Raw genomic sequence first — 22,963 nt, forward strand, 5'->3', positions numbered from 1 at the left:
ATTTTGCGTTTCCATTTTCTTTTTTTCCCTGTGCAATTGGTGTGCTCTCGCCCTTCCTCTATGCAACTCTCCTATGTACTTTCTATGATGCATTTCTATGAACGCAACTCTCCTATGCAACTCTCACATGGCAATATACCTATTGCACAAAAGATGTCTTGTGTAGACAAGAATGAATGCACTTTATCGTGAATGTTTTTATTTTATTGCTGCCATGTCATGCCCATGTTTTTTTCATCGATTCTCATTTTTTTCAGTAGGAACCAAGAAAACCGGTTTCCAGAAATTCTTGGAATTTTCAAATGAATTTTGAATTCAAAATTTTTGTGTATCAATATAATATGTTTAAGCCTCTTTTTAACATAGTGATTGGCCTGTCAAAGTGGCTAGCCAAGTGTTATCTTGTGTTCACAAGGGCATACGAACTGTATTTGACATATGTCAGCCGTATAAATTCAGATTTTTCGGTGATATTTGAATTTTTCGCTGGGTAATGGAAGGGCCGGTTTTCGATCAGTTTCCGAAAATCTCGGCCAAGAAAAAACACTGGTCATGCCACCATTATCTGGACAACTTCTTGCAAGAACATGATGGCTGATAAAAAATGATGCAGCACAGCCTGAAAACAGCATGTAGTAAAACAACATGTAGTATTGGCATTCTGTATCATTTGATGACATCATATTATAGTTGGGTGAAATTTTATCCACAAATTTGAAAGATCAGAGCAAAGAAAAACAAGCATTTCGTGTCCCATTAGCTCCTTGCAACTTGGCTCCTCCGAAATCACACATATTCCTTGCAAAGATTTCTTTATTAAAGTTATGTTCGAGGTAGGCTGATGTTATTTTATCATCAAAGCTGGACTGAAAGCTAAACCAGATTTCCCCAGGAAGCTTGTATTACACCAAATCATTTTGCCGATTGAAAATCTGAATCAAAAAACACAATTCACGGGTTAGGCTGCTCCTTCAGGAAAAGTTATGAATTAGAATGAAAACGGATGTCTATCTGAATGAACGACTTATATAACCATTCATCAATGAAACACGATTTGAATCTGGCAGGTCTGTCCACAAGGTACAATGCAATGTAGACATGAATGAAATATCAAGGAAAGATGAACAACTGAATATAAAGTGTGTGTTCGCATTACGTTGTTCCACTCTCGTAAGATACTGTTGTTATCCTTCAAGATGCACTGCACCAATGTGCCATGATGCTTGCCTATCCTGATGCATTAGCTCTGCCGCTCTAGGAGTATATATATGGTTGTTCATGCAACAAGAAGAGATGCAATAAGTTGTTTGCAAGCAAGAAATGTCTAATTCGTATTATAAAAACCATGCAAGAAAGGACTTCCTCGAGGACACAAATCAGTGGGAGATTTGCACAAACTAATTCGTCATCCTCTCCTAGATTTATCATCATTCAGAAAAGAGCCTTCAGCTTCAGTTATTTGCCTCCTGAACAAGCAGACATGTTCTTTAGAAAATCACAAGATCTTCAGAAAATCCACCTGTAGGAGAGCATAAGATTCACATCTAGGAGATTGAAGGAATGAACAAACAAGAAAAACACATGGACATGTTCAACTACTCTGTATAGGGCGATCTAACATACATCGATGGAATGTTTCAACAGTGCCATAATACACGTTTCCTTTGAACCAGATGAGGAACGTGCTATGATGAAATTTGAGTACGAAACAGCGGTAAGAACAATAGACACCACGATACATGATACTACATCACTTGTGGCCATTTTCTGTGCGTACCTTGCTGCGTGCTCCACCGCCGCCTGCTGCCGCTCCTGGCCTTGTCACCCTTGTGTCTTGTGCGTGGCACATCTGCGCCCTCAGTTTGTAGTGTGCACAGGCTGACCCGTCGTTGTTATGCTGGTCGAAGAGGACAACGGTGAGGGACTCTTCGTGCCACAGTGAGTACCCAGGGACATCAACTGGGCATACGATGGACTCCTCGCCCCTTCTCGAGGTGACGGCGGCCCTGCAACATCCCGGTATGCCGGCCCCTGATAGAGAGATGTCCCAGGCTGGCGTTGGCGCTAGAGCCACAAAGTGGGCGGTGGTACAACAAGCAGGCGGGGCTAGGAAGTAAGCCCCACAACCCAAAGCGGCGAAGAACAAATAGAATTTGCTACAAAAGCCACGAGCGTCAAGAAAACAAAGAGCCTTCTGTGCTGAGATTGATCGCTTGTTGGAGGGGCATGTAGGCAGCGCGATCGATGGAATCCCAGATTCCAAGTTAGTCCATATATGGAATGAAGTGATTTGGAAGATTGACTCTCTTCTTTTTTTTGCGATGTGGAAGATTGATCGCTTGTTGATGGAGGGGATGGAAAGGCAGTGCGATTGATGGAAAAATCCCAGATTCTCAGTTAGTCCATATATGGAACGATGTGATTTGGTGAGTAGTAGTAGATGAGTTTTCGAAGAATGGATCACTTTCCTACCACAAGGACTGCCGAAAAACAGTGCTAAAATATTATAAAGCATTTCATCAAGCATTCCTGTGCAGGTCCTAGGTATTGTAAAATCCCTTCTTGCCATGTATGTATTCCTATATATACACATACAGCCTAAAATGCGGTAGTTAACAAAAGTCAAGACACTATAAAAATATATTAAAAAAACTTCATCGGAATAGTCCCGATATTCAATTGCTACCTTCTGATGACATCTGGGTCATTGTATGTTGAAATCGCAAACTGACAATAATTACACCATATGTCCACTGAATAAGTAACTGCAAGAACTGCCCGTTCATACACCTCCATCTGTCCATATTCACAAGGATTTCGCTGTCATAAATGTAGAGTATTTACTATTTACAGTGATTAGGCACACACACACACCCCCTAAAATCAGACACAAGGATCAACAAAAACACCTTATCTTCTTTTACTTCCATCACATTCCATTTCTTTTGACAAAAGCTAGCGAGTTCTTGCAGTTTCAATAACAAGCAGGTAGCTGAAACTCACACCAAACTAATGTTCCAACTATACAAATAAACAACTAAAATGAAAAAATGGAGATGCGTATGCTTGTTCAAATAAAAAAAGTCACATAAACTAAAATTTCCTAATAAAACCTCCTTGGATAGCTTATTCTAATTAAAATGTTTAATATAAAGTGAGCAACATGTTCCAGAATAATGATAATTAAATGAAAGCAATTGGCTAGTTAATACTCCCTTCGTAAAGAAATATAAGAGCATTTAGATCACTACTTTAGTATTCTAAACGCTCTTATATTTCCTTACAGAGGAAGTACATACAGTTGCAGGAAGGTAAGTGTGCATATACAGGACAAAAGAAGGAAATGTTCAACGTCAGGGTTGTGAGATTAACATACCAGCTGTATCAACTGTTATTTCTAATTCAGTAAATTTGGTACAAAGCTTTTATAAAGCAGCCCTTAGGACCTTAAGGTTAATTTTCCCTCTATTTATCACTATACTGGGAGTCAAATTCTCTAAAGTCCGTCGTCTCGTCCTCTGACAAGTTTCTGAAAAATGAAACTATAACAGAAAAAAAACAAGAAGATGTGTTATGTACTGCAGACTGTACTACCAAGCAAGCAAAGAAAACAGAGTTTGAAATTCAGATCATTTCAGTACCTTATTCAGCATGCATAATAAACCTTATTCAGCTTGGTACTCACAAGTGCATTGATTTTGAAAGAGCAAACCTTTCCTGCAGCGAACTTGAATTTCTTTAAGATGTGATTGGGAACACTTGCTAGTGTCCAACATAGCCCATGTCAAGTCTGCACAAGACACCTAGCCAGACATTGAACTTGAATTGGCAGAATCAGCCTTTTCTCGTCTGATGGGCTGTAGTTTATTCAGTTTTTTTTTTTCAAAATGACATCGCTCAGTACAAAAGCCTGGCCAAACTGTTAATCTGTGCCATGCACATAAATTTATCTATAAAAATCCATTAGAAAATCAATATTAACAAAGCACAAGGAAGCAACAATGTGCGCATCTTTGACTTGTATGAATGGATAAGAAAGCTGTTACAGGATTACTAATAATAGAGCACGAGGAAGAATCAATATCATTTTCTTTAGATAGATTGATATCAATGTCAACCTATGTTTTCCAAAATCATCCGCAGATGGCGAAAAACATATTTGGCCAAAAATATTTCACAAATCATATTGCACAAAATATACAAAATACTCCCAAATACAAAAGAAGAAAAGGTGCATGACCGATAGCCCCCATATATTAAGTCTTGACAGAACATAATGCACCCAACATTGTTAAGTTGTAACCATCTATTTCCCTCCAAAAAAAGTTGTGCCCATCTATTGAATTATTAGCATGCAAAATCAGTCAACTAAATTACTACAGATTAAACGTAGAGTCGATCTTATGTGGAAGAGTACAACCATGTGGTGGTGGTAACATCGAAACAATGGCAAAGTAATAATTTCAAAAAGAAAAGGTAAGTCAAGGCCTCACATTTAGGGCATTTTTACAGTGAGAATATGCCTATAACATATAGCTGCTGAATCCAAAAAAAGTGAATCAAGATTGACACCACCAGTGAGTTTGAAATATGCGTATAACTTGTTTGTACTTGAACACTAAAATTGTAAATAGAATCTGTTGAGCACCACAATGCTACATTTAACAGGCCAACTTCTTTGACAAAATTTGAGTGCTGGTATTTTATATATGGATCAATTAATACGTACAGGCAGAAATCACCCTCACAAATTAGAAAAACATACAAAATGAATATATATGTAGAGAAGGAAGTTATACCTTGGAATATCCAACACTAAATGATAGACTGTAATTTTGCGATGCTTTGACATAGAAGAGAGAAGACCTTAAGAGGATGTACATGACAAGTGGAAGGTTATTCCCTTTCTTTCATAGCTTCTAAAGGTTTTAGAAAGAGTTAAATTGGAGAACCCACTGGGAAATTTTAGTCCAATTTTAGAAGAGAGAACCCCATTGGCCAGTAAAAGAGATATTGCCTTTCTGAAAAGTACTGAAAAATAACTGTTAATGACATGAATCAAGAGGCCATCAAAATTATGAAATATTCAATGAACGTCTCAGAAAATAAATTCCATCAGATAGAACATAAAAAAATATTGCTTTTAAATATATATTATTGTATAGCATATACAGACTCCAGGTTCATTAGGAGGTCACAAATCAGCGGTGAACTAAAGAAATATACTGCCATCAATTAGGTGGACCCTAATTAGTATAAAACTACTTGAAGTCATTGTATATTAATATGGAATAGAAATGCTCAACAAGCTAAGCACATCCAAATATATCTTCAGTTGTAAGTATAACAAATATCCAGGCAACTGTGGAAAATATGCTGGTTCAACAAATATTATATTACGATGCCTTGTTGTTAATGAATAGTGACATAATTTCTAACAGAACATGGGATGAACAGATCCTAAACTACTCGCAGCCATACATACGCCACCAATGATCAGTGTGTTCTCCTCCCCGACCAATGCCATGGCCCTCCTTATAGCCCTCTCGCTGACAAAAACTGATCTCCCCAATCCAGTTCAGAACAGCTGACCCTCTCCGGCATCAGCAGTTGCCCCAGGCATCCCGTCACCTTCGAGCAGTGTGTTCCAAGCTGCAGGTTCCATCAAAAAGCCAGTACCAGTTAAACATAACCATTTTTGTTCAAACTTGGAGACGCTCATTTCAGCACGCATGAATGCACGTGCGTCCTCACTCTCACAGGGCCGAATAGAGAAGAGATGAAGGGAAGAGGTCCGCCATGGACTCAGATGCGGCATCCGTCAGCAGCGCCCCGGCCTAGGGTTTCGGATGGGAGAAAAGCGAAGACAGGAAAGTGGGCGGTCAGTATCCACTATCCAGCACCACAATTTCTACGACGGAATCCACACCGAGGTGGGAGAACGATGAGGCCATACCTTTGATAAGAGCGTCCTTGGATGAAGCGGCGGCTATCCTCACACAGCGCCCTGGCGGCAGAGGAGGAGGCGGAGCCGCGGCAGGCGGCAGCGGCGAGTCAGGCTTGGGGATTGCTGCTAGTCATGGCCGACTGCGTCGGCTAAGGCAGAGGCACACCTGGCTTGGCTGCATCGGGCATCGTCGAAGAAGGCGAGCGAGGCGCGACATCGTGCGGTGCGTAGGTGGCGTCGATGTCGTCGCGACGAGGCATGTGGCCGTGGCGACGGACGTGAGTGGTGGTGCGGGCCAACCGCCGTCGCCACCGCCTGTGTCGCCGCCGCTTGAAACCCTAGAAGAGAGGGGCAGCGGGTCGTGCCTTCCTTGGTCGGGGGATCAGCTGACGGGCCTCCGAGTCACGCGATCGATAGAGTGGTTTTTTTAGGCCTGATTTTTGGCTGCGTGCGTGGGTGCGGGGGAGAACGAAAAATAACCGGTTGAAAATAAACCGGTTGAAAGTAGTGGGACTATTCAACCAACTCGTCTATTAGGAGTAGAGATTAGGAGTAGAGATAACACACAAGTTGTGTGTATTTTGTGTTAAGATACGGGAGAAAAATTAAGTACAAACATGTACACGCTGGGCGTGCGTGTTTGGTTGCCTATATATGGCCCAGTCTGGCCCGTGCGGGAAGAAAGCGAACCGTTTGGTTGCATGTATTTACTGTGCGGCTCACATGGCACGAAATTTAAAGTACACTTGGGCCTGGCTCGCTGAAAACGTTCAGGTTGGCAGTTTCTAGCGAGCCAGGTTGAGGCGAGCGCACATGGTGGGCCACTTGCACGAGGGGAGATGGGAGGGATACGAGCTGGGCTGGTATGCAACCCGTGCGTGCTTATCTTCTCCTACCTCTAGTAACCTTCTCTCTAATTATGTTCTTCCTAGCCCCTTCCGATTTACACAATGGTGCTTCGATTCGAGGTGAGCTCTACACGAAAAAGATGCACCTTGATGATACGGTTCCATTTAGGCGATCGGTTCGTAGTTTCGTCGGTCGTAAGTTCTTAATTTCGTCTTCCCATTGAAGCTATTCTAGACGAATTTTGTCAGATTCGTTGCGCACGATTGATCGTTTGAAATTTCCTTTGACTAGTAGATTAATATCGCAGTTCCGCACAACATTCGTGTTGTAAATTTTTGCTTTCGATGATTGTAGCTTCATCTCTTTTTGAACAGCAGCCTATTGCACTGCCGCCGCCATGTCGAGCTCCTCTGTCCTCTGCTCATAGCCCTCCTATTTGTCCCTCTCGATGCCGACACCCTTCCTCTTGATCTCCTTGCCCACGTCCTACGACACTAGAGTCGTTTTCGGTGTCGCTCATCTTAGCCTACTCTCTGTCGTCCTCCTACTGCATTGACACTGCACTGTCGTCCCACTGCATTCTCCTCCTCTGCCGATTGTGTTTGCGCGAGCACCGCAACTAGTTCACCGACGGGGTCGCTCGTCCACGACTCCGTGCTCGTCATGTCTGACACGGCGCCATGACCACTATCCACCGCAGTCGCCATTGTCCGACGCACACTACATTTCTTCTCCCCTCCCTCTGCTAGCTCTTAACCCTGTGTGCTAAGTGCAAGTGCTAGCTATTAATCATACCTCATGCGTGCAACCAAACACCATGCTCATGTGCCGCTTGGGCCAATGCAGGCAACCAAACAAAGTGCACTTGCGCATTACCTAATGCAGGGACCCTAAATGCAGGCAACCAAACAATTTGCAGATGACGCATTTTTGGGGTTGTTTTTGCTCAACCAGGCTGGATTGAGATATGTATGCAATGCAGCTATTGTTCACTACTGCAACCAAACATGCCTGCTATGTACAAGGGATGCATGGCACTTTAGCCAGCACCCAAACCTAGAAACACCTAAGCATCAATTCTCATATTATCGTCCACGGATCCATTCACCCTAGCCAACATCCACAAAGTAAACTCATTTCAAACTCTCACGGTGACAATGGAGGGCATTGATGCTGCTTTGTCGAAAACGCGACTATTCCTCTACAACCAAATCATCCTTAATGTGCAACAGGCCAGAGTGTTCAATTCCTTCCTCCGAGTCCTGGGAGCAGCTGAATGCAACCTAGGACACCAATCTTTGAGCTCGTCGGTAGGTTGCGGGGTGAATCTATGTACCCTCCATGGTAACAACACAGAGTACCAAATTTGTCAAGAGAACGAACAACCCAACAAAAGATGGTTCACCGATTCCTCCTTCTGGAAGCATAAACACACTGCACAGGGTGCTGCAGGTTTTGTTTCACCAATCTGCCAGACATCCGCAAGCGATCGTGCAACGCAAGCAAGATAAAAATTTACATTTCCAACGATGCCCAAGATGACCAAAGCTCTGCCATGCCCAACGCATACTCACGCACAAGGAAGAATGATGAGTAGGCCGAACGCACAGATAACGAAGTTGCCGTCCGCAGTCAGATGCCAACTGAAGGTGTGAAGGTGTGGAGCCAACTCGACATTCTGTATCATGGTCCACTGGTTTAATAGTTCAGCGATCGCCGAGACAAATGGAGCTCCCCTGATAGCTTGCAACCACTTGGCCTCTGGCAGAACCTCAGCAACTAGCTGACATCCCACCGCCCGCCTCACATATGCATTGTCCCACACTCCTGCCATCGAACCACCGGTCCGACCAATACTCGATATTAGACTCGTGCCCTAGCGAACACTCTACCGCGACATCGAACAGAGCACACGCCTCATGAGGAACATCAATCTGCAAGCCTTACCAAGGCTTGTCCACTCATGCCTTTTCATAAGATGCAGGTTCTTGACCTCCAGCCCACCAAACTTCATCGGCGTGCAAACCAGCTTCCATTTGACCAGACATCCCCCCCTTTGCTTCAGCATGCCCACACTAGAAAAAACCCCGACAGACCTTGTTGATGCAAGAGAGAAACCATATCGGAAGACCGAGAACGAGCATAGGAAAGATCGCCGTAGCGATGAGAGTCGAGTTAATCAGAACCAACCTCCCCGTACGTCAGAGCATCGAGGCTTTTCACATCGGCAGATGGCCGGCACCACGATCCACATACGGCTACAGGTGAATCTTGGATAGACGAGTCACGGAGAGAGGCAACCCGAAGTACCTGACAAGAAAGTTGAGCACAAGACATCCCAGTGATTGCACCACGCTCGCGGCGGTGACCCCATCACATCTGATGAGAGAGGCAGAACTCGCAGCGGTGACTCGTCGCGGTGTAGTCACCTTTGCCGCGCCATCACCGCTGCTCCGACGCACGGCAGCCATGCCACGTGGCACCCGCGGAGGAAGAAGGATCCCAGCCGTCGGATGCGGCAGGAACGCTGGATCGACCGGACAGCCGGGGAAGGCCATTACTCGCGTGACGTGTACCACGCGGCCACTCTCTCAGCCCCTCCTCCCCCGACCGCCGCCGCCACCGCCTCGTGACTTCCCGAACCGTCTCGCCGCCTACCCCCGCCGGCCGCCGGTGGCTGAAGCAGGCGCTGCCCGGTAGGCCACACCGCCTCCAACCCTAAGCGCGCACCAGCGGAATCGCCGCGACTCCGAGCCGCTCGAAGCGGGAGGGAGGGGGACCATGGAGTCGGAGGTAGTGAGGGCGGAGATGCTGCTGGCGCCGACGATGGCGTTCAAGAAGGTGCAGACGGCCGACAAGTACCCCAAGGGCCAGTCCCGCGGCCGCCAGTGGAAGCACCTCCGCCACCTCCTCCAGGCCGCCGACGCCACCTCGCTGCCCCCGGACCGCCCCAACTGTGAGCGCCTCGATCCCCTTCCTGCTGCTAGTTGCCCAATTATTGCAGATTTCGTCTGTAAATCAAGTGCTTTGTAGGTTTTAGGCCTTCCTGTGCTCGTTGAGGTGTTTTAAGACTATTCGATGATCCACTCTAGGCCTAGAAACTTGTGGTGATTAGAGATTGAAAATTGGAGCTGCATGCTGGATTTTTTCCAAGAGCCCACCAATGCTGGGAGCTTGTACATTGTGCTGTATTTTGGTGCTAACAAATAGCAGCAGTTGAATTGCTTCTTCTCATGTTACATAATACAAACTCACAATTCACTTTAGAGCCTTAGATGCAAATACTTCCTCCTGAAACATCATTGTTTTCTCAATTTATAGGCAGTGTTTTTAGTAGAATAAAAGTTGGTTCCAAACTCGTGCTTGATAGAATGCCATGTTAATAGACCAATAGATTGCTGACTTTGTGTCTAAATTCATAGCTTCTGAAGTATTAGCTTCCACTGCTAAGGCGATTAGACAGCTTTTACATGAACCTGTATCTCTCAGTTACGAGTACAAAGCTGGATAACATTCTAGATTTATTTTTGACATTAGCGAAACAAGTTATTTGTGTGTTCAGGTAGTATGCACATGTAGTATTTAGAGAAAATTGTTGTGGCGAATATAATGTTCACAGTATGTTCTTTATGCAGATTTAAATATTCAGTCACCCCCATCCGTTTATCCACCAAAGAGATATTGTGACGTTACAGGCTTTGAGGTAAGTCACCCCAATAGACTCCAACTGTTGATTTACATATCCTGCAATGCTTCTAAATGATAAGGTTTGGAATTTGAATACATTTAGGTCTGAAGTAGATCATAATGCTGTGCCCTGTGTTTACCACAATTTTGTTTATCATGCTAAACTGCATGTTTACATGCAGTGTTAATTGGTTGCAAACTCTCCCAGTGAGATGAAATTTTGTGCTGTGCTTAACAAGGCCTATAAATTTGAAGGAATAAGCTGATACTTTGAGTTTAGTTATTCTCCCAGTAGCTGGCTCATAGGAAAACTCAGTAAGTAGCTTATGAGCAGCTAGATCTAAGACATAGCAGTACCGGTAGAGATCAACAAAAAATAGTTCCATGTTAGAGACCGTGGCCATAATGTTATCTTTTATGTCTTATAATTACTCTCCATAAACATTTTGTTTGGAGTTCTTCACTGTCCTCACTTATCTGCTTTGTATGAACCAACACAAGCCTTTTTTAAAAGCAACTCGGATGTATTATTGACAAGATAGGTTTGTGTGTGCAACCTATTATTTGACGCTGTATGATCAGGTTTTGTGTAGGTTGAAATCAAATAAACTCTGGCCAGTTAAATTTGTGATTATCTGAAAGTTGATTGTGTTTGGTAACTTCTAACTAGTAACTACTACAAAAAAGTACCGCTAAATAATGTGAGAATTGTATGGATGACCCACTGAAAGCTCTAATTCAGCATTGTTCTAATTGCTTTACTCCATTCCCCCCCTTTTTTTGGCAAGAGTTCACTCCATTTTTCAGAATTATTGACTGTATACTTTTTGCAATGTTCCTCAGATTTGGTTTTATGCTGTCTAATTAAATTTTGCATATGGATATTCATCTGTGTGGATGTTAATGTAATTCGAGGCTAATACAATATTGTTGCAACCTTTTAAGGAGAAAAAAAAACAGGGTCGTAGTTATTTTTATCTTTGAATTGTACTGTTAATATGAGTGCTTTTTGATTCAACTTGTTGGCATAGCAGAAACCCAGCAGGACTGTGTTGGAACAGAATCCAGATTGAGCTGCTAAAATTGTGACTTATTTTGGAAAAAATGTTGTGAACAGATTTCACTATCAACCTAAATTTAGATGTTTTTGGTAGCTTTCATACTGCCACTTATGTAGGGGTGTTCAATTGCTGTTTACACAGGTTGACCAACCTGTGGACCAACAAACTTACTAGCACTTATGTATCACAGTTTTGGAAAATTACAAAATTAGCAATCTGTTGACGATTTAGCACAGTTTGTAAAAGTCCGGTGTGGACACCCCTAAACATATGTAATTAAAGTCTGTGCTGTTCTAACAGATCCCTATATGAATGAAGCAGGAGTCTTCATGAACGAAATACACTACTATAGTTGGTAAATATTTTTATAATACAGTATTAATAACATAGTCCCCATAAAACATGAACTTAAGTGTATACGCATATTATAGAACTTAAGAGTTGAAAACTTGATTAGTGTTTTGGGTGAGTTTACTAATGTTTTAGAACAGGCAGGTGAACTAAAATCAATACTTCTCAGTTGTAATGTTCTTTTCACAGTTTGTATCTCTCTCGCGGCCTCTGCGAACAACATGTTTAGTTAATTTCAACTTGGTACTGCCATGTACAGTATTACCAAGGGTCATAAACTTCACTGCACGTCTGCAGCTGTTGGTAATGCATGAACAATTTGAACATCACCCTACTGACATCTGTACTAATAGTTCACATTTTCACCCACATACGCATCGCCGTAATAAATGAATGAACCCTAATGATATGACAATCGTATTGGTCGAACTCAAGGCTTGGAGGCAGGGCAACTGACCCAAATGAAGCAGCACCCAACACTGGCCATCTGTCCTAAGCCTGGATTTTGCTGACTGCTGAGGACTGTAGTCCAGATGATGCAGTGTGTTGGCGAGAGATAGAAGAAATTACATAGAACACCACACAAACATCTGTGTTGCCGCCAAGAACCTACTTGTATCTCATCAACCAGTCCAAGTATGTTCCATGTTGTGCTGTATCGTGCATGACCTGTTTGTTGCTACGTACATGCCGTCACTGGTTACATAGTTTCAGTAGCACTAGCTGATGCATATATCTGATACAGAGCATTTTTGGTTGCCCATTAGGTGCCGTCCCTTGTTACATCTGTTAGGGAGTACTTTTTACAAGTCTGACCTTTTTACCTTTGTGCAGGCACCATACATGGATCCGAGGACGAAGCTGCGCTACGCTGACCCAGAGGTCTTCAGGCAGATCAGAATGCTTCCCGAAGAATACGTCCAGAGGTACCTGGCTGTGAGGAACGCAGCGGTTGTACTACGATAACAAGATCCCCGCCTTACCGTGCCTGTTCTTACTAGCCAATGCCCCGCTCTTTGATCTGAATAGGCATCATCCTTTTCCTCCTGATCGCGTCGCTAGCTCACTAGGCTACTGAACCCTTGTGCAATTGAGAGAGATATTTTGCTTCTGTGTACTGTCATCGACGTGCCTTTTGTGCCACTCTGCCCTGTTGTTATTCCCGTTGCTGGTGTGCTGAGAGTTGATGGTTAAATGCAGTATGTTGTTAGTCCGGGAATCGGCTGTCGTTTCTGAATGAGCGCGGATACTGGCACTTGGGCGATATTGGGGGAAAAGGCACCCGCGTAGTTATTTATTTATTTCTGCGAATAGGCCAACAAGTACCTGAAAACGGACTGAAGGAAGGAATTGCCATAATCCGCATTCGTATTCAAATGATCTCAGAATAAATCATTTACAGTCATACCAGCATTTTCATGAGTTGGTTGTGCATATTTTCTTACTTTTAATGCATTGGCATAGGCACGAAGTAACACCACCTTGACGTTTTTTACACTAAAGTTGTCATCTGAAAGAAACAAATAATTAAATAAAATTAAACTTGCCATCTAAACAGAAAATTGCCGTGCTTCACAACTAAAGTTGCCATCCAAATTGAAACTTGCATAAAAAAGTCAAGGCGGAATTGCTTCGTGCCACACTTGTAGCACTTATCAGGGTGCTGCGTTTTTTCCATTCTCCTGCAAAATGTGAGTCAAGCATGCAACCCAGGCCACATACATAAAACCTCCTTTTACCGATTCAGGTATGTACCAGTACAACATCCATCACACAATGCCTTTAAAAACTATGCACTTTGTAGATAGCGGGGGAAAACCCTTTTTTTGTAAAATCTATGCACTTGTGGTCCTACTCCATAAGTATGTCTCTTTATTGTCCAACTTCTATTTTCGTATCTCAGCACTTAAGTCAAATAGTGATCCCATCTGCGTATACATGACACATATTCTCTCTCCTCCCAACAATGACACGGTCACAATAGCTCTCATCTCTCCCTCACTAAATTCATGTCCTTTTATTTCTGCTTTCACAATTTCAATCATTCATATCTTTTAAGCTACAAAATTATTTCGGAAACTTTTTATATTTTGAATTCCTAGCGATGAGACCTTTTGAACAAGACCAATCTTCAACGCATTTAAACTAATTACAATTTTACCGTTTCAATCAAATTTATGTTGACTGAACTATGTTAAAAATCTGTGTTTTGAAATAAATGAAATGATTTTTGAATTGCGTGAAATCTAGTTTTGAAACGAGTAAAATTGTTTTTTAAATGATAGTTCTTTTGAAATAAGTGAAATAACGTTTCTAAAATGAGTGAAATTAATTATTTGAAATGAGTGGATTTTTTTTTCATACACATGACAGATATTCCGGTGTGAAATACGTGAAACCTTTTATTTCAAAGTTTTGAAACTAGTTATTTGATACAAGTGATATAAGTGTTTTGAAATGAATAAACTCACTTTTCCAAAATATGCTTTTTTACTGAGTGAAATCTGTATTTTGAAACGATTGAAACTTGTTTTCTTAATTGTGTGAAATTATTTTCTCAAAAATGAGTGAAATCGGTTATTTCAAATATGTGGAACTATTATTTTTCAAATATACGAATCATGTGTTTTTGAAATACGTGAACTCAGCAAAATATGTGTTCTAAAATAAGTGAAATCAGTTTATTTAAACTATGTGAACCAAGTGTTTTTGTAATGAGTGAAGCCTTTTTTTAACACATGAAAAATAGATTTCTCAAAGGAATGAAATGTGCCTTTTTCACATTAGTGAAATACTTTTTTGGAAGAAGTGAAGTGCATTTTTTCTAAATTAAGTGAAATAGGTTTTTCGAATTGGTGAAACCAATTTTATGAAATAACTGAAAATCATTGTTTGAATGAGTGAAATATAATTTTAAAATGAGCAAAATCTGTTTTATGAAGCAAGCAAATTTGTTTTTTCATTTGAGTGAAACCGGTTCTTCAAATAACTGAAATGAGTTATTTCAAAACGAGTGAAATCAAATGAGTGAAGTTAGTTTGTAAGTTCCATATTCCAGTTTGTGAAAATGTTTGAAACCGTAGGTATCACTTATGTGAAATAGTGAAACCTTTTAGTGTTTTATGAAAATGATTTCAAAGATAATTGAAATATATGTAAAAATGTAGTTCAAATATATCCAAAATTGATCTTGTTCTGAAGGTCTGCACACCATGAATTCAAATATATAAAAAGTTTCAACAATGAACTTTTGGTTCAAAAGGTATGAATCGTTAAAAATTTGAGAATGAAAATAAGAAATGCATGTTCAGTGTATGTGGTGAGAGAATACATGCATGCACTGTTCTCTCCACTCCCTCCCTCTTCTCTGTAAAAGCGGACACTGTCCGATACAAATACAGGTATAGCTCTATTTAATCTGTTGTATTTGCACATGAAAAGAAATTGTATAAAACCTGCACGAATCTTGATGAGACTGGCGAACGAACGGTGGATTGCGCATGCACCGGTACATACCGGCACCGGTAAATTTACTAATTCGCCAAACTGTATGCGTGTGAGTGCGAGTGAACAAGCAGCAAGCAAAGAGAAAGTGCACGCCGATTCGGCCAATTTCTTCCAGGCAGCTGCGACCAGCTCTGTGCGTGTGCGACGGTATATGCATGCGTGCGTGTTGCGGCACCATCTGGGAAGCCAGAAAAATCTCCCAAGTTGCAGAAGATGACGACGACCAAGAATATGTGAGTGGCGACGACTGACGAGAGCAACCACCGTCGAGAAGAAGAAGAAGATACGGAGAGACCACATCCATCCATGGTCTCCCTCCCAGTCAATACGTTCGTTCCACTAGGCGGATCCGTTGAACCTGCTCGCATGCATGCCCCGTCCTGCTCGCCATTGGCGCCGGCACCGCGCGCGCGTATAAATACAAGCGGAGGCGGCATGGTTGCTACGTACGTACCTGCTTAGCTCGCTCGCCAACCATCGCAAGCAAAGTAGCTAGCTAGCTAATGGCGCCTATCCACGGCAAGCAAACGCTGCTGGCGCTGGTGCTCGCGCTCGCGTTTGTCAGCGTCGTGGCGGCGCGAGGGGAAGCGCTGGCCGCCGCCCGGCACGAGCGGTGGATGGCCAGGTACGGGCGCGTGTACGCGGACGCCGCCGAGAAGCTGCGCCGGCGGGAGGTGTTCGCGGCCAACGCGCGCCACATCGACGCCGTCAACCGGGCGGGCAACCGGACCTACACGCTCGGGCTCAACCAGTTCTCCGACCTCACCAACGAGGAGTTCGCGGAGACGCACCTCGGGTACCGTCACCAGCCCGGCGGGCTCACGCCGGCGGCCGTGGTGAACGTGTCCATGGCTCACCTGCAGTCCACGCCGGACAGCGTGGACTGGAGGGCCCGGGGCGCCGTCACCCCAGTCAAGTACCAAGGTCACTGCGGTAAGAAGAATCTGCACCTCCCGAATGCATAGCATAGCATATACCACAGGACAAAGCTGGCAAATGAATAAGGGAATGTTCACACGTCGTTTGCGTGCGTGCAGGGAGCTGCTGGGCGTTCGCGGCGGTGGCGGCGACGGAGGGGCTGGTGCAGATCGCCACCGGCAACCTCATCTCCATGTCAGAGCAGCAGGTGCTCGACTGCACGGGCGGCGCCAACAGCTGCAAGAGTGGCTTCGTCAACGCAGCCCTAACCTACATCACCGCCAGCGGCGGCCTGCAGACGGAGGCAGCCTACACGTACAACGCCAAGCAGGGCGCGTGCCGCAGCGGCGGCCTCAGCCCAAACCCGGCCGCCTCCGTCGGCGTCCACCGGTCCGTGACACTGCACGGCGACGAGGGCGCGTTGCAGGTGCTCGTGGCCAGCCAGCCGGTGGCCGTGGCCATGGAGGCCGACGCTGACTTCCACCACTACAGGAGCGGCGTGTACGTGGGCAGCCCGTCGTGCGGGCGGAACCTGCACCACGCCGTCACGGTGGTGGGCTACGGGACGGAGGCTGGCGGGCAGGAGTACTGGGTGATGAAGAACCAATGGGGGGCTGGGTGGGGCGAGGGGGGCTACATGCGCCTCACGCGCGGGAGCGGCAACAACTGCGGCATTGCCACCTTCGCCCGCTACCCCACCATGGACAGCTCTTAAAAACCAGTACAACTACATCAGTCCATGCATGATGCATCGTCGAGTACTATGGTTTATCAACTAAGATTGACGTATAGTACCATACGTACGACTGCAGTACACGACGTATATATGAATTTGTTTTTCAAATAAAGCATGGATCTTCGTAGAAAGTACAGTAGAAACGATCCATTTGCCCATGTAATAGCAGCATAAGATTGTAATCTTGTGTATATGAAAATGAACACTAGTACCTCATCAGTCCATGGCTCCATGCAGCATCGAGTATGGTTTATCAGCTAGCTAGCTACAGAACGATGCAGCTGCAGTACAATGCATACGTATATATGGATTTTGGATAATGAACATTTAAAGCATGGAATGATGCGTTTGCCTATAATATATAGTATAAACTTGGAAGCTTGTATATGAAAATAAGTTTTTTCCAATTCAATGGAACCGTTGTTCTGAATGTTCTTCTCATGCCTCGCCTTTTCCATCTTTTCCATGCCCGTTCTTCTTCCTCTCGCAATCCGACACAAATGACAAATCTGGATCAAGCAGTCGTCGGAGGGAAGGAAGAAGCAACCGCCACTCACCGGAGAAGCTATCCCATTATCTAGCTGCCCCACTGATGTATCTTAGGGGTGTTAGGGGTGCAAGTTGGCCGGAAAAAAAAATGATGCATGGCCGAGGTCAGACGAATGGCTGGGGGGGAGGGGCCACGTTGGTGGGAGAGCGGAGCGGCGAGGGAGCGCCGCGAGCGGTGGAGGCCGGTTTACGTGGGGCGGTCGAGGGGAAGAAGAGAACAGGTAGTTGGGCTGGAGGTTGAAGAAGCTGATCCGACCATCCATCTTGCATCCGACGGCTTAAAACAATTGACTGACCCAAAATATTTTTTCAGGCGGCTATCATCGAGCCAATCCCATCTTGATCATATATACCCGTCTCCTATTACTTCATTATTACAGGGCCCATTTTTTCACCAAAAACAGTAGGACATGCTACCTTGAAACATTATATCAAAAGAACCGACCAAAATGTCCACAAGAAAAAACAAAGATACCTGCATCTGATCAATCAGTTCAAGTATGCCCATGTTGATGTACTGTGTACGACCTGTTCGTTGCTACATACATGCCGTCCATGGTTACAGAGTTTCAGCGGTACCAGCTGATGCAGTATCTGACACAGAGCGTTCTGGTTGTCCATTAGGTGCTACTTATATCCTGCGCTGCTGTTTGGTAGTATTCCTTTCGTGGAGCGGCCACACCTGAAAACGTACCGAAGGAAGGAATGGCCATAATCCGCATCCGTATCCAAATGATCCCACAATAATTCATTCACGGATGTACTCCCTCTGTAAACTAATATAAAAGTGTTTAGATCACTAAAATAGCAATCTAAACGCTCTTATATTAGTTTACGAAGGGAGTACTAGATACCATTGTACGTATACATGTCCCCCCCCAAAGCAACCGATTTTTGTCGGCGCAATTCGTTCTCACTCTGAGATCCAACATGGTGAAGGGCTAATATCCCACAAGCAACATATGACGCGAATAAGATTATGGAGCAACCTTTTGCCACAAGTATCACTTCTTGCAGTAAATTACACATCTGCTCCTTTTGAAGAATATGAATTCTGATTTTGGAAGTATGAAAACCATGTCCGTTTTATATGTCAGGGTTCAACACCGAAAGAATGTCGAATAAACTATTCTTAGGATGTGAAATCCAAGCCATGCCACTTGTTCGACTCCGTCCACGAGTGGTGGGCAAGCACGTGCACCGTGGGCACCGGCGACTGAAAAGTGAAGGCATCAATTACAATGCTGGTTTCGTGGGTTATCTGAAACGAGCGTAACGCAAGGTTGTTTCGGTATAAGAGCGCACCTTCACAAATCCTACTCAACACCATCATCGATGAGACAAACCTTTGGGTCAAGGCCGGGGCGAAGAAATTAGGGTCTTTTTTATTGCAAGAATAATTGTTATGCCAATTCTTGGCTGTGTGTTGTAACAAACTCTTTCTCCTCCTTATTTGATATATGAGGCAAAGCTTTTGCCTCCGTTTCAAAAAATAATAATAAAATCCAAGCCATGCTCACATCCTATGGTATCCAGAAACCACATCAATTTCTCATCGTTATATGGTCAGCTAAGATAAATGAATGAGATCTCAAGCTTACGGAATGAAGTATAAAAACACAACATCAAACACATATAAAGATGAAATAATCCAAGATAACACACCAGACATATTATAGTTACCACACTGTTAATCTTGATCCTTGGAGGCAAACCAAAACCATCCCTATGGTAAAAGTTTAAAAAGAACCACAAGTTTAGCATGACTCAAAGTTTTCAACTGAAGCATGATACTTCGTTGTATCGCACCAAGGCTCGGCTATATGCAAGAACTCCGCTTCGGCTGCACAATAGGGCGACGTCTACATCGACTACAGTTCACAGCAGACTGCGGAGACAAGCACCTTGCCAAGTTATTTCCCAAATATAAGCTCATGTAAATTTTATTAGAATCAGGTTCCTGCAATAGCAACAGAAGTACGCGTAAGTTCTAATAATATATATGAATCACATATAATATTTTCTCATAGCAGACAGCATTTAAGCAGAAAAAATATGACAAGTAAAAATATTCAGCGGCTACCTTGTTTACTGTAACACAAAAAATTCTGGCACTCGCAACAAACGATGAACCACAACATATGAATTTACTAGAGAGAAGGTATGAATACATGAATTTTACTAGAGAGAAGACATGTACTAGCAAGTATTAGAAACAACAGACATAGCTTTGACATCGAGGGTAAATGACTGCCAATGCAGGTTACATATTTTTACTGGATTTGTTAATTCTCATCTAGATGAGAACTAAGAAAGTCTCACATAACTCCTACACTATTTGATTAACCAAACAAAAAAATAAACAAAAAAATTCCCACAAATCTCCAGGTAAAATCCAACAGTGTAGGAGTTAGATGAGGCATAGTTAGTTCTCATCTACTCCCTCCGTTCATAAATATAAGATGTTTTGGTAGTTCAAATTGAAATGCCAAAACGTCTTATATTTAGGAACAGAGTGAGTAGATGAGAGGTAGACACATCCATATTTTATTTCAGAAGAGCATGCAACAATCAGTCATTTTGTGGACCTTCAACAACCATTATGGTAGTCTGCATTCGACTCCACTAACGTATGTTTTAACATATGCATCATCAGCAACAACGCAGTTTCTTATACCTGGGTCATGTTTGACATTACCAACCTGATATGCTAGCAATACAGAATTATGATTTGTTATTGGATGAATGTAGAATAGCTAATTTCACATAATAACTTTATTTGTTTATTTTCCTCAAATACACATGACAAACTCTGGCAAAGTCACATTTATAAAGAACTTTGGCTGTGGCATGTCTGGCCCCTTTAAAGCAGCACAAACTGAGCATTTTCTTGATATCACAGCACTCAGCAAACAGGATTTCAACTCATAGAATAGCACTCAAACAAAATACCCATGCATTCTAAAGGATGACAGCAATTAAAATTTTATGACAGCTGACATGCAAGTTCTGATGAAATACTTCGACATGAAGGCATGTGAAACAATAGTAATTCTGTGAACTTAATGCTTTTTATTTCACAAGAGCATGAAACAATCAGTCATCCCGTGAACCTTCACCAACCATTAGAGCATGGTAGGCTGCATTGGACTCCACCAACGCATGTTTTAACATACACATTATCAGCAACAGTGCAATTTCTGATACCTGGGTCATGTTTGACATTACCAACCAGATATACTAGCACTACATAATTATGATCTGTTAATGTATGGATGTCGAATAGCTAATTTCAGGTCATAAAGGGTCATGAGTGCAGTGTTTCGGTGCCCAGGCTCATCTGCATCCGGTCAGAAAAAAATCACAAAAATTTTATAAAAAAAAATCAATTTTTTTTGCATGGTAGAAAATTTAGCGCGCGAGGTCCGCTCCAATTTTCAAATCATTTGGGCATCTGAGAAGCTCTTGGCAAAAAAGACAAATCGGGTCAGAACAGCGCATGAACAGTAAACTTTTTTACAGACCCCAAATTTGTCTTTTTTGCCGAGAGCTACTCAGATGTCCAAATGATTTGAAAATTGGAGCGGACCTCATGCATCAAATTATCTACCAAGCAAATTTTCTTGGAATTTTTCTAGTATTTGTTTTGATTTTTTTCGTCAGCGGTTTATTTTCCTCAAATACAAATGACAAGCTCTGGCAATGTCACATTGATAAGGAACTTTGGCTGTGGCAAGGTTTGGCACCTTTAAAGCAGCAAATTGAGGATATCCCCGACATCACAGCAACTCAGCAAACAGGATTTCAATTTAAACATACTACATGCTATCTAAAGGATGAAAACAATTAAAATTTATGACAGCTGAGAGTATATGTCATGCAAGTTGTGATCAAACAATTGTCAGCAAGAGAGCCAAGAGCAAGCATACCTTGGTGCATGATTCCATTGAACCTCAGTAGTCGCAGAACAAGCTTGGAAGCACCCACACCTGCGGCCTCCCGAAACCAACCCCTGGTTCACCTGGATACTGTGCAGGGAAGCATTTACAGGTCCCATCGACTAGAGAATACTCGCTCCACCCCCCACTCCATGGCAATGATCCATACACACAGTCGGCACGGATCCCTGGAACATCTGGACCAAGGCACGCGACAAAATCGTCGTAGCCAATAAACAGCGTCCGCCCGCCGAGGCTCGTTATCATCACCCACTTCCCCACATTGAAGTCCCACCGGAAAATCTTGTATTCCGGATCGATGCGCCCCACCTTGCAGATAAGCAGGGGCTCGCCACCGCACTCCCCCAGCAATGATCCACCTACGGTCTCCTTCAGAGTCTCTTCAAGATCCTCGTCGAATTCGCCTCCAAGCATCCACAGCTCCATGGTGTTGTCCTTGGGGAGCGAAGCCATCACGAGCCCGCAGGAGGGGAGGAGCCCGTAGAGGGCGCCGTTGACAATGCGCCAGTCCTGGATCTCAAAGTCGCCGCCGTAGGACGCGACGGCCCAGTGGGCGTACCAGAGGCTGCAGTACTGGATCTCGGTGCGGCCCTTCGCCGGGGCGAAGACGTAGCCGCCGCTGAGGATGACGCGGCTGTACTCCAGCGGGGGCCTGGGGAAGCGGGCCTGCGCGCCGGAGAGGAGGTCGGTGACGAGGATCTCGCCGGTGGCGCCGTCGACGGCGGCGACGCGGGCGCCGTCGGAGGTGAGGACGCCGCCGGTCCTGGCGAAGGGGAGGCGGGCGCGGAAGCGGAGGAGGCGGCGGTCGGGGACGTGGAAGAGGGCGAGCGAGAAGGCGGCGCAGCCGGGCTCGAGGACCTTGAAGAGGGACAGCGAGGGGTCGGCGGTGTGGGGCACGAGGAGGTGCGGCGGCTGGTTCGCGAGCAGGGCCCGGCAGTTGGGCAGCGCGGCGCGGTAGGCGCGGCAGCCGGCGCGCAGGGCGAAGAAGTCGTGCAGGCTCGTCAGGTGCTTCGCGATGTCCGGGACCAGCTCCGCGGGGATGTACGGCCCGCCGGCATCTCCGTCGCCGTCGACGGGGGCGTTGGCGGGCAGATCTGGGCCGCCGTCGTTCGCGGCCATCCTCCTCCCTCCCTTCCTCCCTCGCCGCGACCAGCACAAGCTAATTTTATCGGAGTCGAACGAAGTCGCGAGATTTATGGTGGCAACGGCCGGCGGAGGAGGCGGCGGAGCCCGGCGGCGACGGCGCAAAAAGAGGGGAAACTGTCAAACCCTTCACCCACGTCGGCGCTTATGTGAGAGGGGAGAATTTCAGGTGCTCCCGAGCCTCCCGTGTTACCATGATACATGGATTTGTGGTCCGTCAGATCGGAGATCAACGGTTACTGTTGATGAAGCCTCT

The 22,963-nt window shown here is 44.4% G+C and overlaps 4 protein-coding genes across 11 annotated transcripts; 2 read left to right on the plus strand and 2 right to left on the minus strand.

Annotated features, from left to right (window-relative positions):
• Positions 1-570: 570 nt before the first annotated feature.
• LOC125540811 (uncharacterized) lies at positions 571-6,332 on the minus strand. 8 transcript variants are annotated; one of them, XR_015615673.1, is made up of 9 exons: positions 5,957-6,332; positions 5,755-5,837; positions 4,800-5,652; positions 3,642-3,857; positions 3,377-3,542; positions 2,687-2,796; positions 1,778-1,897; positions 1,157-1,519; positions 571-932 (listed from the first exon to the last, which is right to left on the minus strand). XR_015615673.1 is itself a non-coding variant. In XM_087542976.1 (9 exons), the coding sequence occupies exons 6-8, from the start codon at positions 2,802-2,804 to the stop codon at positions 1,496-1,498; spliced, it is 963 nt and encodes a 320-aa protein (XP_087399102.1). In that variant the 5' UTR covers positions 2,805-3,542; positions 3,642-3,857; positions 4,800-4,866; positions 4,957-5,652; positions 5,755-5,837; positions 5,957-6,332; the 3' UTR covers positions 571-932; positions 1,157-1,495. The 8 variants fall into 8 exon arrangements, 6 of the variants coding, with proteins under 6 accessions (XP_087399102.1, XP_087399101.1, XP_087399104.1 ...); XM_087542976.1 differs by having other exon boundaries at positions 1,778-2,598; positions 2,687-3,542; positions 4,800-4,866; positions 4,957-5,652; XM_087542975.1 differs by having other exon boundaries at positions 1,778-2,598; positions 2,687-3,542; positions 3,642-3,919; positions 4,800-4,866; positions 4,957-5,652.
• Positions 6,333-9,352: 3,020 nt separating this feature from the next.
• Positions 9,353-13,072, plus strand: LOC125535390 (chromatin-remodeling complex subunit). Its single transcript, XM_048698443.2, has 3 exons — positions 9,353-9,752; positions 10,432-10,499; positions 12,730-13,072. Exons 1-3 carry the CDS (start codon positions 9,578-9,580, stop codon positions 12,859-12,861), a joined length of 375 nt encoding a protein of 124 aa, XP_048554400.2. The 5' UTR covers positions 9,353-9,577; the 3' UTR covers positions 12,862-13,072.
• Positions 13,073-15,809: 2,737 nt separating this feature from the next.
• LOC125540812 (ananain-like) lies at positions 15,810-17,275 on the plus strand. Its single transcript, XM_048704366.2, has 2 exons — positions 15,810-16,335; positions 16,440-17,275. Exons 1-2 carry the CDS (start codon positions 15,906-15,908, stop codon positions 17,033-17,035), a joined length of 1,026 nt encoding a protein of 341 aa, XP_048560323.2. The 5' UTR covers positions 15,810-15,905; the 3' UTR covers positions 17,036-17,275.
• A 1,935-nt stretch (positions 17,276-19,210) lies between these two features.
• On the minus strand, positions 19,211-22,865 carry LOC147983474 (uncharacterized). Its single transcript, XM_087542979.1, has 2 exons — positions 21,535-22,865; positions 19,211-19,565 (listed from the first exon to the last, which is right to left on the minus strand). Exon 1 carries the CDS (start codon positions 22,681-22,683, stop codon positions 21,559-21,561), a length of 1,125 nt encoding a protein of 374 aa, XP_087399105.1. The 5' UTR covers positions 22,684-22,865; the 3' UTR covers positions 19,211-19,565; positions 21,535-21,558.
• Between the last annotated feature and the right edge of the window lie 98 nt (positions 22,866-22,963).

Source organism: Triticum urartu, chromosome 2A, assembly GCF_056163025.1.
Source record: "Triticum urartu cultivar PI428250 chromosome 2A, HENAU_Tu73, whole genome shotgun sequence".
NCBI classification, from domain to species: Eukaryota; Viridiplantae; Streptophyta; class Magnoliopsida; order Poales; family Poaceae; genus Triticum; species Triticum urartu.